The 14,253-nt window shown below is 35.5% G+C and overlaps 1 protein-coding gene across 5 annotated transcripts in view; it reads left to right on the plus strand.

Moving 5' to 3' along the window:
* Positions 1-14,253, plus strand: part of PCDH15 (protocadherin related 15) — a 743,522-nt gene that overhangs the window by 573,551 nt on the left and 155,718 nt on the right. For all 5 annotated transcript variants that reach the window (XM_041729528.1, XM_041729523.1, XM_041729527.1 and 2 more), the window contains 2 exons: positions 9,529-9,669; positions 11,498-11,610. In XM_041729528.1, the coding sequence (XP_041585462.1) occupies positions 9,529-9,669; positions 11,498-11,610 (254 nt within the window). The remainder of the gene's footprint in view (positions 1-9,528; positions 9,670-11,497; positions 11,611-14,253) is intronic.

Consider the following 14,253-nt stretch of genomic DNA (forward strand, 5'->3'; position numbering starts at 1 on the left):
GAGTAATAAAACCATTTTGCTAAATTGGTACTTGGATTTGGTGAAGAATGGAAGCAGTTGGCCATTGTCAGGCATGGAGATGTAAACTGATACTTCCTCCCATCCTCCTTGCTTTCAGGGAGATGGCAAACTTACCAAACTTTGCCTCTGGTTCAGTACAGAGCTTATATCCTCTGCATTTATAAACCTTAGAATACCAATACATGGACTCATGAAGTAATTCTAGTGTCATTTATGGCAGTGTACAATTTGAGAATAAAGTTTTCACGAAAACACCATGCTAATTGGGTCTCTACAACACCCCCCCAATAAACATGTTCACATTTTAATGAAAAAAATTGTTTTACCAATAATTAGCAAAATATTTTGCTTAATTAGACTAATTTATGTCACTTCATAATGATGCATCTCTATTTCCATTCTCTTGAGTCTAAGATAAAACATCCAAAATCTTGGCACGTAGCTTGTCACTATAATACTCAAATGATATAGCAGATTGGACTATGACATGATAACTATGATCCCTGTAAACCAGCATACATGTTGAAAGCACATATCCTGTTCATTTGTAAGTGCGTACAGTGAGGTAGGAAGTCTACTTGATTATAAACCTGAAGACGTGTGGTCTAGTTCTAGCACCTTCAGTTCATAGCACCCATATGTCTCCTTTATAGCTTTTATCAGAAATGTTAGTAGGCAGTTGTGTTTATCTGTGTGCCTTTTGTCCCCAGCCCCTCTGTCCACACACTGTTGTGAGGCCCCTTAGTAGAGAGGCACATCTGTCTTTCTCATCACTGCCTTCATCCTGAGAGATAACTATTAACTATAGGTGAGAATTTCTGAACAGATATTAGTGGGCTTTACGTTGAAAACATGCCAACAATTTAGATACTTTCTAAGGTAACTAAATTCTTAGAGGTCCTCCAAGCCACATACAAAATTACCTATGTAACTATGATCCTCACAGTCACCAAAAATATTACTAAGGATCTCAATCTTGTTCAACAGTGGGTTAACCCACAATGTAAGTCGGATTTGACACATTGTGCAATGCAGTTAGTGTAAGAAAACATCATCTGTATCTTAATAATATAAGCCATATGAGGATTTTTTACTGGAGAAATCCAGAGGATTATGTCATTATTTTAAAGGATTGGCTTAACAACAGGATGTATTAAAAATAATTAAAGGAGTAACAGAATATAAGAACAGACGCTGGGAAGTAGGGAAGATAGTGCTTTATATTTAGCTAGTCCAGAATTTTTAAAAAAAATAAAAATTAAAAAATTAAAAAAAAATTGTCATGATGATATTTTCATAAACACTGTATTCAAGAATCTTTTCTGAAAGAATGTTTATTCTCCTCCCGTCTTCCACTTTGGGGAGCTTTGTTTTCAGAGGCCCATTATTATCTCTTTTCTGAAGTGTCTTCCCCAAACAAAAATCACTGATGTAATCTCTACTTCCTTTCTGCTCTCAAAAAATGTGCACATGGCCAATGTGAGTAGGGACTCAGGTGATGTACATTTTCAACTACAGTGGGTGTCCCACCTACAGTCACTGACACCATGTAAGTGAGGGACCTAGGTTTGGGCATCCTGGCAGTTCAGAATACACATATGCATAAATATTGATCATATTTTAAGCACTCACTTAACAAGTCTGGTTTTTTTTTTTTTTTTTTGATCTCTTAATGGCAAGGCAGAAAAAAAATCATCTGCTCTAACGGAGCTTATAATCAAGGGACAGAGATATACTGCAAACCCACAAAAGAGTAAATATGTAACATAAATTCAAATAAGGATACTTAGCCTAAAGAAAATAGAATAGGATTGAGTAAAATGGCTTGTGAGTGGGTAGAGGCAGAGGAGGGGTCATCTGGACCTGGATGTTGGGAGGAACTAGCCGCAGAGTGTGATGCCGCAGAGTGAATAACAGACAGAGGAGTGTTGGGGTACATGTGAGCTTGGTGTTTAATGAGGTCATTCTTGCTGAATTACTTTCAATAATCATGAAGAAGGCAGGGATATGAGGTGAACTCTATCTTCCCAATCAGTGTTCTTATGGTACCCTCAGAACTCAGCTGTGTCTAGTCAGTAGATGTGTTGAATGAATGAATGAATGAATGAATGAATGAATGAATCCCTCATCTAATGAATTAATTCGTATGCTACATAACATAAAAACAAGTTGCTAAGTATGAGCAAAGGTAATTGATAACATCTTTGATTGCTGATATTTTATATAATTTTTAAATTTTATGTATATAATTTTTAATTTCCATAGTTTCTGTGATGCCACGTCAAAGTTTCCTGCATCCATTGAACGATTAAGTTTCTGCTCATATCATGGGTTTTTTTTATTTGAACATTTTGTTTAGGGAAATATATCCCTCTAGAGGATAATGTGTCATTTACTTGAAAATTCAGCAAAAAAAAAAATATCTCAAGCTCTTGTGGTGAACGGAAGTGACATTAAGAAGGATTGCTGTACTGGCATCTCATTAGTCTTCCAAAATCATGGTTATCTGAAGTCATTCTTGCTCCAATAGATAGATAAGGTCAGCTGGATTTATAGAAAGCACTGTCACAGTAAGTGAGGAGACTGCAAAAAAGCTGTCCTGCTACGCTTCTCACATGTCCTCACTTTCCATAAAATTTTAAGAAGGAACCCATTGTATTGACCCTTCAAAAGACTCCAAGAGTCATAATGACAGGATACTTTATTTTTGCCATCCTTGCCTGCTGAGAAGAGAATATTTGCAGAGAATTTTACCATTATCCTATTGAATTAATGTTGATGTCTTGTTTTGGTTTTGTTCTGTATTTTTTTTTTTTTGCAATTTTTTTTCTTTTGACAATATGTCTACGTGGTGGCTAGGTAAATAGAGCCAAATTCCAAAACTGTTTAGTCTTCTTTTTCTATGGGATATTGCATACGTATATGAGGTTGCCCACTAATTTTCTATAAATTATGTTGGGCCACATGATTTATAGAAATAGTCTATGTTATAGTCCCTTTCCAAAAATTTACATTGCCTGGAATGTCAAAATACATTTCACCTCATGATATTAAAATATCTGTACTAAGGAAGAGACACTGTAGCTTAGTTAGTTGACTAAAGAATAAAATTAAATGAGGTGCCTGGTTGACTCGGTGGGTGAAGCATCTGTCTTCAGCTCAGGTCATGCTCTCAGGGTCCTGGGATCGAGCCTCACATCAGGTTCCCTGCACAGTGAGCAATTTGCCTCACCCTTTCCCTCTCCATCTTCCCCTACTCATTTCTGCTAGCTCTCTCTCTCTCTCTCTCTCAAATAAATAAATAAAATCTTTAAAATAAAAACAAAGAATGAAATTATATGGATTCCACTATGGCTATCTCAAGTATTTGTTTTCTTGACATGGACAATTTGTTTTATTCTTTTGAGCCTACAGTTGGAATACATTTCCAAACAACTATGATGAGTAAAGATGTGGATACGGAGAGAAAAGCAAGGGAAGAATCTTTCAGATGATATGAAAAGAATTAGATCTATCCTGACAAAGTGAGGCTAGGGGTAAAACATTGTTGACCTTCACAGCTCTGAAGAATTCTAGTCCCTTGAGGAGAAGGAGAGGTCGTTCCCTCACTGCAGGGACAAACAGGTTGGCTTTCAGGAAGGGTGGCCATGAGGAAGAGCCTTTCAGATCATCCAAGTCTTGAAATGCCACCATTGGCTTGAACAACTTTTATGAACTTTCTTTTGCCAAAATATTTTCAAACTCTGGATGCCATATCTTTGTGGTGGTATTGCCTAAAGACAGGGGGCTAACTGGTAACCTCGCAAGACTTTTTTGGTCCTAAATAAAGACCAATACATTCATTTGATCAGAGTACAGGATCAAGAAGTCATCTGCTTATCATTTATAAATCAAACCATAGCCTAGTTTTAATTTACTTTGAACTTAAAGATCGTTTTTGTAAACTGCTTGCAGTGTTAGTGACTTTATTATAATTTGGAAATGCCATAGAAAAAGAGTCTATTGCCAAAGTAATAAAATGTTAAAAGACTGACATTTTTATAAAAAGATAGCTCTTCCTTCAGTATTGATGGTCCAAAAATATCTCTTAATACGCATATAAATGCATACCCAGACAGATACAGCATAATGTGTGTACTGCTATCTTATTGTGAATTAAAACGCAAAGTAATAAATATTTTCATCTCAACTGTGTGTTTTTATAGTTGGTTTACTGTAAAAAATAAATATGATCAGTGGATTCAACTGGGAAACCAGGAACTTATTGGGAAAATGTATGCATAAACAGGGATGCCTCTATTTCTAGCACAATTTAAATTTTAAGAAAAAACAAAATATTTGGTAAGTTAATATATATCAAATCACCAAATAGTTGGGGTCCAAAATTAATATTAATATTTAAATTGGTATTTACTAATTGATAGCTTGAATATCTATATATTATTTTATATGATAGTTATTGAATTACATAATTCATGAACTCAGTGAGCTATTCATTTTATTGTTAAAAATACAATTGAGTGAATTTTCTCCATTAGAAAACTTTCATCATATCTCAAATTTTTAGTGGAATCAAGTATTAGGTGTTTGTTTAACAAATAGTAATGATGAATAACATGAAGTGATAAAGTTTACAATGGTCTGGCTTCTTTAAGTATGGTTGAATTTATGAATTTTTACAATGACATTGTTTTCCAGATTAACCATATTAATTCTAATACTTAAGACTTCTTGAATCCATGTATTTGACCTGATTCACGTCGTACATGGCCTAGGGACGATGCTAAGCATGTTAATGGAAGTATTCCCCAAAGCAATTACCTTTGCCTAATATGTAGCTTAATTATTTAAGCATAAAGTAGGATTTAGGTAAAAAGAGTTTGGAAGTATTTTACACATAACCCTTCAGAAATACTAAAACTTTTTCTCTTTCCTTTTTATCAGTTAAAGGTGTAAATAAAAATATACTATGGATACATCAGCTTGAGTGAAGGGAATGTGCTGAGTCTAAGGAACATCCTTTAAGTTCCTGGATAACTAATTTGTGATTGATGGAAGAGTTTGTTATACCATAGATGGGATGGGTGCTGAATCTAACAGAAACTTGGGAATTCTGTTCCTGAAAGTTTGTTCCGTAATTTTGCCCTTTCTTCCTTCATTCCTCTTTATGGAACATGTGCTGGGGTAACTTCCTGGGCAGGGCCCTAAGGCAGGATTTACTAGGGCTTCTGATTCTAGAGCATGTCTCCCAAGTTACCTTTACTCAATCTTATGGCTGTTCAATCTCATGGGAAAGGACGCTTGCCTTGAGGATACCAAGGGTAAATGTCAAGTTGGGTTCATGGGTAATGACTTATGTTTTATGTGTCATGTTTCATTTGAGTGAGAACACTGGAATGTACTAGCTGAGGAAATTCAGCAATGAGCTAACTCTTAAAACCTTGATTTCCTTTTTATAAGGTATGGTTACTATTCACACCACCTCTTGGACTTCTTGTCTGCACAAACCTGGAATGCGTGAATTGCACATTATTTGATCATGTAGTAGAGCACGCGAATGGACCGCCAACAACCCCTGTCATTATCATCATTTTTAAACATTTTTAATTTGATCATATCTGACACACAATGTCAGATGAGCTCAGGTGTATGACAAGTGAGTCACCTTATAGGTTATGCTGTGTTCACCCCAGTGTCGCTCCCATCTGTCACTACGCGACACTCTTAGAACGATGACATTCCCTACGCTGTGCCTTCATCCCCCTGACTTAGTCTATAACCAGAAGCCTGTTTCTCCTGTGCCCTTTCACCCCTTTTGCCCCCCCCCACTGCCTTCCCTCTGGCAGTCATCTGTTCATTCTCTGTATTTATGGGTCTGATTCTGCTTTTTGTTTGTTTATTCATTTGTTTTGTTTTTCAGTTTCCACAGGCCACTGCATCATATGGTGCTTGCTATTTCTTATTCTGACATATTTCACTTAGCAGAAAACCTTCTAGGTTCATCCATGTTGTCACAAATGGCATAATATCCTATGGATACATCAGCCTTTTTGTGGCGGAATAATCAGTGGACATTTGATCTGCTTCCGCATCTTGGCTATTGCAAATTATCCTGCTATAAACATAGGGGTGCATATATCTTTTTAAGTTACTAGTTTTATTTTTTTTTGTAATTCCAGTAATGGAAGTTTTAATTTTTGAAGAATCTTCCACACTGTATTCCATAGTGGCTGCACAAGTTTGCATTCCCACCAACAGTGCAGGAGGGCTCCTTTTTCTCCTCATCCTTACCAACATTTGCTGTTTCCTGTGTTTGTGTGTGTGTGTGTGTGTGTGTGTGTTTGGTCATTCTGACAGGTGTCAGGTGATAGATATCTCATTGTGGTTTTGATTTGCACTTCCTTGATGTTGAGTGTTGTTGAGCATCTTTGTGTGTGCCTTGGCCATCTGTATTCATGTCTTCTGAACCTTTTTAATGGTATTATTTGAGGCTTTTGGTGTTCTTTAACTTCTTGATACATCTTGGATGCCAACTAACCCTTTATGTTTTTTGCAATTATCTTCTCCTAGGTTGTCTTTTAGTTTTGTTTATCGTTTTCGTTGCTGTGCAGAAGCTTTTATTCTGATGGCATCCCAATAGTTTATTTTTGCTTTTATTTCCCTTGCTTCAGGAGACATATGTAGAAAAAATGTTGCTAGAGTCAATGTCAGAGAAATTACTGCCGGTGCTCTCTTCTAGGATTTTTATGGTTTGAGGACAAATGTTTAAGTCCATTTTGAATTTATTTTTATATATGGTATAAGAAAGTGGTCCACTTTCATTCTTTTTCATGTTGCTGTCCAGTTTTCCCAATACCATGCATTGAAGAGACTCTTTCCCATTGCATATTCTTTTTTAAAAATATTTATTTATTTGAGAGAGAAAGAGAGAGAAAAAACCGCACAAGCAGAGGGAGGGGCAGAGGAAGAGGGAGAGAAATCCTCAAGCCAACCTCCCACTGAAAATGGAGCCCCAACTTGGGCTCGTTTCCAGGACTCTGAGATCATGACTTGAGCTAAAACCAAGAGTCAGATGCTTAACCAGCTGAGCCACTCAGGTGACCCTCCCATTGCATATTTTTACCTCCTTGCTCAAAGATTAATTGACCACATAATCATTGGTTTATTTCTGGGCCCTCTTTTCTGTTCTATTGATGTTTGTGTCTGTTTTTGTAGCAGTACCATACTGCTTTAATTCCTAGAGCTTTGTGTAGTATATTTTGAAATCTGGCGCTCTAATGCCCCTGGTTTTGTTCTTCTTTTTCAAGATTGCTTTGTCTATTTAGATCTTCTCTGGGGTTTTATACAGGCTTTATGATTGTTTGTTCCAGATCTATGGAAAATACTGCTGGTATTTTGAGAGAGATTGCATAAAATTTGTTGATTGTTGGTAGGACGGCCGTTTTGACATTTATTCTCCCAATCCATGAGCATAGAATAACTTGCCATTTGTTTGTGTCACCTACAGTTGCTTTCATCAGTGTTTTATAGTTTTCAGAGTACAAGTCTCTCACCTCTTTGGTTACGTTTATTCCTAGTATTTTATTTTTGGTGCAAATGTAAATGGGGCTATTTTCTTAATTTCTGTTTCTGTTATTTCATTATTAATATATAGAAATGCAAAGGATTTCTGCATATTGACTCTGTGTCCTGAGACCTTACTTAATTCATTTATCAGTTGATGATAAATTGTTTTGGTGGAGTCTTTAGGGTTCTATATATAATATCATGCCATTTGTAGATAGTAGGAGTTCTACTTCTTCCACAGATTTAGTTGTCTTTTTATTTATTTTTCTAGTCTGATTGCTGTGGCTGGGATTTCTAGTGCTGTACTGAATAGAAGTGGTGAGAATGAACCCCCTTGTCTCATTCCTGATCTTAGAGAGAAACCCCTCAGTTTATGGTTTATATTTTTACATTTCAGGGAAGGTTTACATTTTTAAAGATAATTTTAATAGAGTAGAAGTAGAAGGTCAATTAGTAGGAAAAAGAGTCCACTGGAGGAAACAGGTGGATAGAGGAGATGAGGATGATCCACATTAGGCATGCTTTCATTGAGTTATTCCAGTTGCAGTTTCCAAAAGAAAGAGAAGGGTCAATGGCTATCCCTAGGCTTTCAAAAAAACCAGGTTGGTAAAAGATGGGGCCATTGACCTAAAGTGGAGAATGTATGCATGTAGGAGGGAAAAATCAGGATGCCGGTTTGGGATGCGTTGAGTTAAAAATAAAATATCTAAGTTGATCATTGTATATATTATTGTGGTGTTTAAAGGATGAATGCAGCCTGAATTAATTGGGAGTTATGAACAGATGGAAGTGGTTTAGAGGCATGATACTGGACGAGATTGCAGAGGCTGAAAATAGAGGTAGAAAAGGTAGATATGCCTGGAATTGAGCCTTGGGAGTGTTTTCCTCCAAGGCATTTAGTAGTTCATGTAGTATCTGTTCCAGTTTGAGGTCAAATCTACCACAAACCAGCTCTGTGCCTAAATTGTTTACTTGAATTCCAGGGCTGGCTTATGCACTGAAAACATTAGGCAATTCTGGTGACACTTTATACAATTCAAAATACAACCAATGTAAACCCTAAGGTAATTGAGGATGTCCAGCAGTTTTGACTGTTTTTATTGTAGTCTTTAAAAACTATATCAAATATTTATTTCTCTTAAGAAAATGATTTTTTAATATCTTGACTTATGTTGGTTTATATCTGGGGCAATGCAACATCCTTTCACTCCCTATAAGCCTCAAGTTCGTTAACTAAAAATAAAAAAATGGAAAAAAAAAAAAATAAAATAAAAAATAAAAATAAAAATAAAAAAATGGGCAGTAGCATATACATGTATCATCTTTAGTATAGTTCTTAGACATAATAAGCATTCAACAAATGTTAGCTCTCGTTATTTTACTATTATTGCTCTCATCATCATTACTAATGTTACCCTAAAGGATTGTTGTGAGGATTAATTTATTTATGAAAAAAAACTAGCGTGTTTAACAACAAAGAGCAGATGGTAAATAGTTTCTGTCTCCTTCACTTCCATACCCGTCCCTCTACTTTACAAGAGTCCTCCATGCTTCATCATTCTCTTAGTGTCAGAGTTCAAATAAGCACAATTAAAGAATATAATTTATAATTGTCACAGAAGGTCCATTGTTCAGCGGACATGGTGTTTAGGTCAGGTGAGAGTCCTATAATTAAAGGAAAATGAAAGAGGAGATGCCCAAGACAACCATTAATTTATTCTTTCGCATAAATAATTTTCAATAACAGGGAGTGAAGATACTCCGTTGATTCAGATTGAGTCATCCAAAAGAAACAGAGATTCTGCTGCATTTGAAGCCTAGAGGTGTGAATGCTAAATATAATTTTTCACTTCTAAAGGCCATGCATTCTATAGACCAGTCTGGCACCATATACCTTTTAATTCTGTGAAAGTGAATTAATAATATATAATTTCACTTTAGGGATTACCTGCAAGTCGTGTGAGGTACAGAGTGGATGATGTCCAGTTTCCTTATCCTGCCAGTATTTTTGACGTAGAAGAAGATTCTGGAAGAGTAATAACTCGAGTCAATCTTAATGAAGAGCCTACAACAATTTTTAAGGTCAGTGTAGTGTTTCCCTTACTGTGATCTATTTGATATTGAACTTTTGAATGTACACTTTAACCTATGACCATACTTATTTCCATTTTTCTTCTTTTAATGTTTTTTAAATTACAAAATAATGTGTCCTTCCTTTCCTTCCTTGCTCTCTCTCTCTCTCTCTCTTAATAAAAAGGCTTTAAGAACTAAAAACAAAACAAACAAACAAACAAACAAAACCAAAATAATGTATTTTTTACCACATAGACACTTAGAAAGTACAGGTTAGCATAAAGAAATAAAAAACATACTTGATATTTCACATCTTGGAGATAACTAGAATTTACCAGTTTAATATCTATTCTTATGATGACATTCCATGAAAATGCAACTATACATATAGCTGTGTTTAAAAATAATATTATCTTATTATTATATTGCTTTTTTATCTTAATAATATTTTGCCCATGACAATAAATATGGTTGATGATATTATTTTCATGCCTAAATGATGTTCTGCTATGTGAATGCACTATTTTTTTTTGTCTAATACTTTGTTGTTGGATAATTAGCTTTTTTCTAATTTTTTTGTTATAATAATATTTGTTTGTGAAACTCCTTGTGCAAATATCATTTGCCACTTATCTAATTTTTTTTCCTTAAAATAAGTAGTGAGAGGCAGTATTGTTGGGTCAAATTTCTGGATTCATGATAAGTTATACCTCAGGAAAATTTGAAATATTACTACCTTTCACTATTTTCATAAATAATCTATTTTATTAAATGTTTTAGAGTTTCCATTTTCTGTAATTACTTAGAATATTTTTTTCATTGTGAATAAAGCCTTCGACCCTGCATTGAGGAAATGCCCTCATTGTTAAGGGTCAGTGAGTACTGTGCCTCACATAAGCTTACCACTGTTGGGAGCAATTGTTCTGTTTGTAAAGTATTAACCCAAGGATAAATCATAGGCCTAAGGATGATTCTTGGTTATGGTTTCATGGTTTAGGTTGAATTGGTTTAAATTAGTAGACTGTAGCATCCAAAATTATGCACATTCCAGAGAAACACATAATATTGAAAATATTTAACATTTCTTAAGTAAAAGAATTCTTCTTGACATAATATACTTTATCCAAAAAAGATCAACCGTAAACATTATAGCAATAAATATTATTACTTGAGATATCTTCAGACAAAAGCTTTTTTCTGCAGTTAGCATCATTTGAACAGCTTCTACTATACAGTATGAACTTGTTTTTATATACTTTTAAGAGAGTGTATATCTAAATGTGTTAAACTATAAAGGTTTACAGTTTTATCCTCCAGAGTGAAGTATTTCTGCCCTATAATCTTGCAGACAATTAATTTGCTGGAAAAATTAATTTCTTTTTATAAGCAAGCTAATTAGCTTTTTGCTATTGATGTGACTGAATTTAACACTTTTTAAATAAGTGTCGGTGCTCATAATGGCACATGTTTTTACTGTAGGCACCAGTGGGACTGTGGAAGAGAAATCTGTTTAATCATTGGAGAGATGTAGTATCCTACACCTGTTTTACTGGGTGCTCTATCATGGGGTTAGTAACTCCACTTCTTTGAGTTTTCTTGTCTTGGAAATGAAAATAAAACCTCCACCTGGTGGGATTGTTGTGAAGAGTAGGTGAGAATATATGTAACGTACCCTAAGACAATGACTGCTGCCTGGAAGACAGCGAGGAAATGATCATCACTCCCCCTCCTGGACCAGGCAGACCAATAATTAAAAACGATGCTTTGTATTAAAAAAATGATGCTTTATTTTCTTCTTATTAATATTCTTTAACATGATTTTTTATTACTTTTTAAGCTGGTGGTTGTTGCTTTTGACAATGGTGAGCCTGTGATGTCCAGCAGTGCCACAGTGAAAATTCTCGTCTTACATCCTGGAGAAATCCCACGCTTCACACAAGAGGAATATAGGTATTGATTCCTATTGGCTTTTGTAATATGTAAAGGTTTTTTTGTGCTGCTTTGTTTTGAGCTCTCAAAACTAATTCGATATGAATTGATCAATGAAGTGGCCTTCCAATTTTAAGGTTTTTTTCTATATTAGCATAGTATTACATTTATTTAAAAAGTTAGTATGGTTAAAGTAATTTAGCCTAAAAATACCAGTTTTAATAATGCTTAGTGAATAATGGATCCTTTAAAAATGATTAACGTGTTGGGGCACTTGGGTAGCTCAGGCCGTTAAGCCTTTGACTATCGATCTCAGCTCAGGTTGTGATCTCAGGGTCATGAGATCTAGACCCTTGTCAGGCTTCATCCTCAGCACACAGTCTGCTTGTCCCTCTCCCTCACCCTGCTTGTACTCTCTTTCCTCTCTCTAAATAAATAAATAAAATCTTTAAAAATAACTAATGCAATCTTTGAAAAATACAACATTATATTTTGAGGTTTAAACTGCACCTTATTAATAATCCCAATAGTAGGAAGTAGTAGATATTTAGTTTCTTGTTATTGCCAGATACATAATTTGACATGAATCTGAAATGATATTTTTTGTATAACCAGTGAAAGAGAAAGTAAGGATGTACGTGTATATTTATGTGTATAATATATATTATATATTCTAGCTATAGAGCTAGTGTCTCAAGTCAGGTTTCTGTAACAAAATATCACAGACTGAGTGGCTGAAACAGAAGTTTATTTTCTCACAGTTCTGGAGGCTGGAAGTCTGAGGTCAGGGTGCCAGCATGGTCGGGTTCTGGTGAGAGCCGTCTTTGTGGCTTTGTGGATGGCTGCCTCCTTGTTGAGTCCTCACACAGAGGAGAATGAGAGAAAGCAAGATCTCTGCTGCCTCTTCTTGAAAGGGCATCAATCCCAAGATTAGGGCCCCACCCTCATGACCTCATCTAAATCTGATTACCTCTCAAAGGCCTCATTTTTGAATACCATGCCTTTGAGGGTTAAGGACTTCAAAATATCGATTTTTAGGGAGACACAATTCAGTCCACAGCTTGCACATAGATAGATAGATAGATAGATAGATAGATAGATAGATGAATAAATAGAGGACACGCAGATACATAGATGCATAAGCAGTCAGATATTCTTAGAAGTGAAGAATTTATTTAAAAAATAATTAAATTTACTTTATTTTATGTTTGCTTCATGATTGCATGAGTGAAAGATTTATAATGGTTTCCTGAAAATATAGTAGATCTTTCTTTCATGATACTGTTTTGAGTTAAAACATGAATATACTTGTATTAGAATGTGAGAACCCATAAGAGATAGTTTTCCCACAAACATTTGAAGGAGACTCACTACATACTACATGTGTACTATTTACTTATTTTGGACATAGCATTAAAAAGCATCTAGTCATGGTGCTCCAGGGGCTCACAGCCATGAATGGAAACTACACAAATGAAAAATAACAATACTATTTGAAGACACAATAATAGAACCTCACTGTGCAGGGGAAGTGTGCTAGAGAAATGTTTCACTGGATCTAAACATGAACAACATTGTTTTAAGCCGTGTCTTGAAAAGAAAATATGGGTTAGCCACTCTGCAAAAATATGGAAGGCATGTTCCATGCCAAAGAATTAGTACATATAGAAGAAAACAATATGGGAGAATATTGAATTCTGGGATATTTTCATAGTTTAGTCCGTGTAGAGACAAATTAGGCATTATATAATGATACTATCCAAGGCTCAAGGAAAATGAAGGTTTCATAGAATATTTGATCATATTCTAATATTTAGATTTTCATTGCTTTGATAATTATTTTTTTGTTTTTTGTTTTTGTTTTTGCTTTGATAATTTCTAAGAACTACCTAAGCATTGTAAGTTAGAGCCAGGGCTAAGATCTTGGGAGAGGAGGCAAGTGATGTCTGGAAACATTTACCACACTGAACCATGTAGTGTTTTCCTTTTATAAAAAGCTGCCTTGGGCACCTGGGTGGATCACTTGGTTAAGTGTCACACTCTTGGTTTCGGCTCTGGTCATGATCTCAAGATAGTGATCTCAGGGTTGTGGGATCAAGCCCAAGTAGGGCTTTATGCTCAAAGGGGACCTGCTGGAGATTTTCTCCCTCTGCCCCTCTCACACCTCATGTGTTCTCTCTCTGTCTCTCACTCTGTCTTTCTAAAATAAATAAATAAAACCTTTCAAGAAAAGCCGCCTTTGCAATATCCAAGCAGTACATAGCACACATATGTAAACCACTGAGATGTAAACCATATTTAAAACAGTAAGAATCCTCATTCAGTCTGTTTGAAAGACCATTTTCTTCCTCTGTCCATAGTTACCAAACCTTTCCTCTTTTGTTGGCATGGCAACTGTGAACTCCAGTTCCTTGCTTTGGGATGCACAGTCTTCTGCTTCTAGAGACCTTCCCTGAATGTGTTCATCGTGGCTTCTCAAGAACCAAAGTGGACACATAAAGTCACTGTGTTTCTCACCAACTTAGCTGGATTTGATGCTCACAAAAGATGTACTTACTATTCAGAGTGGGTCCAAAAATCCCTATGAACCAAAGGCCCACGTGTGTTCCTCCAGAGTTCTCATCCCATCCAGGCCTTCCTTGGAGGTGCCAGAGAGGGAAGGGG

The sequence above is a fragment of the Vulpes lagopus genome, chromosome 14, assembly GCF_018345385.1.
Source record: "Vulpes lagopus strain Blue_001 chromosome 14, ASM1834538v1, whole genome shotgun sequence".
Classification (NCBI taxonomy): Eukaryota; Metazoa; Chordata; class Mammalia; order Carnivora; family Canidae; genus Vulpes; species Vulpes lagopus.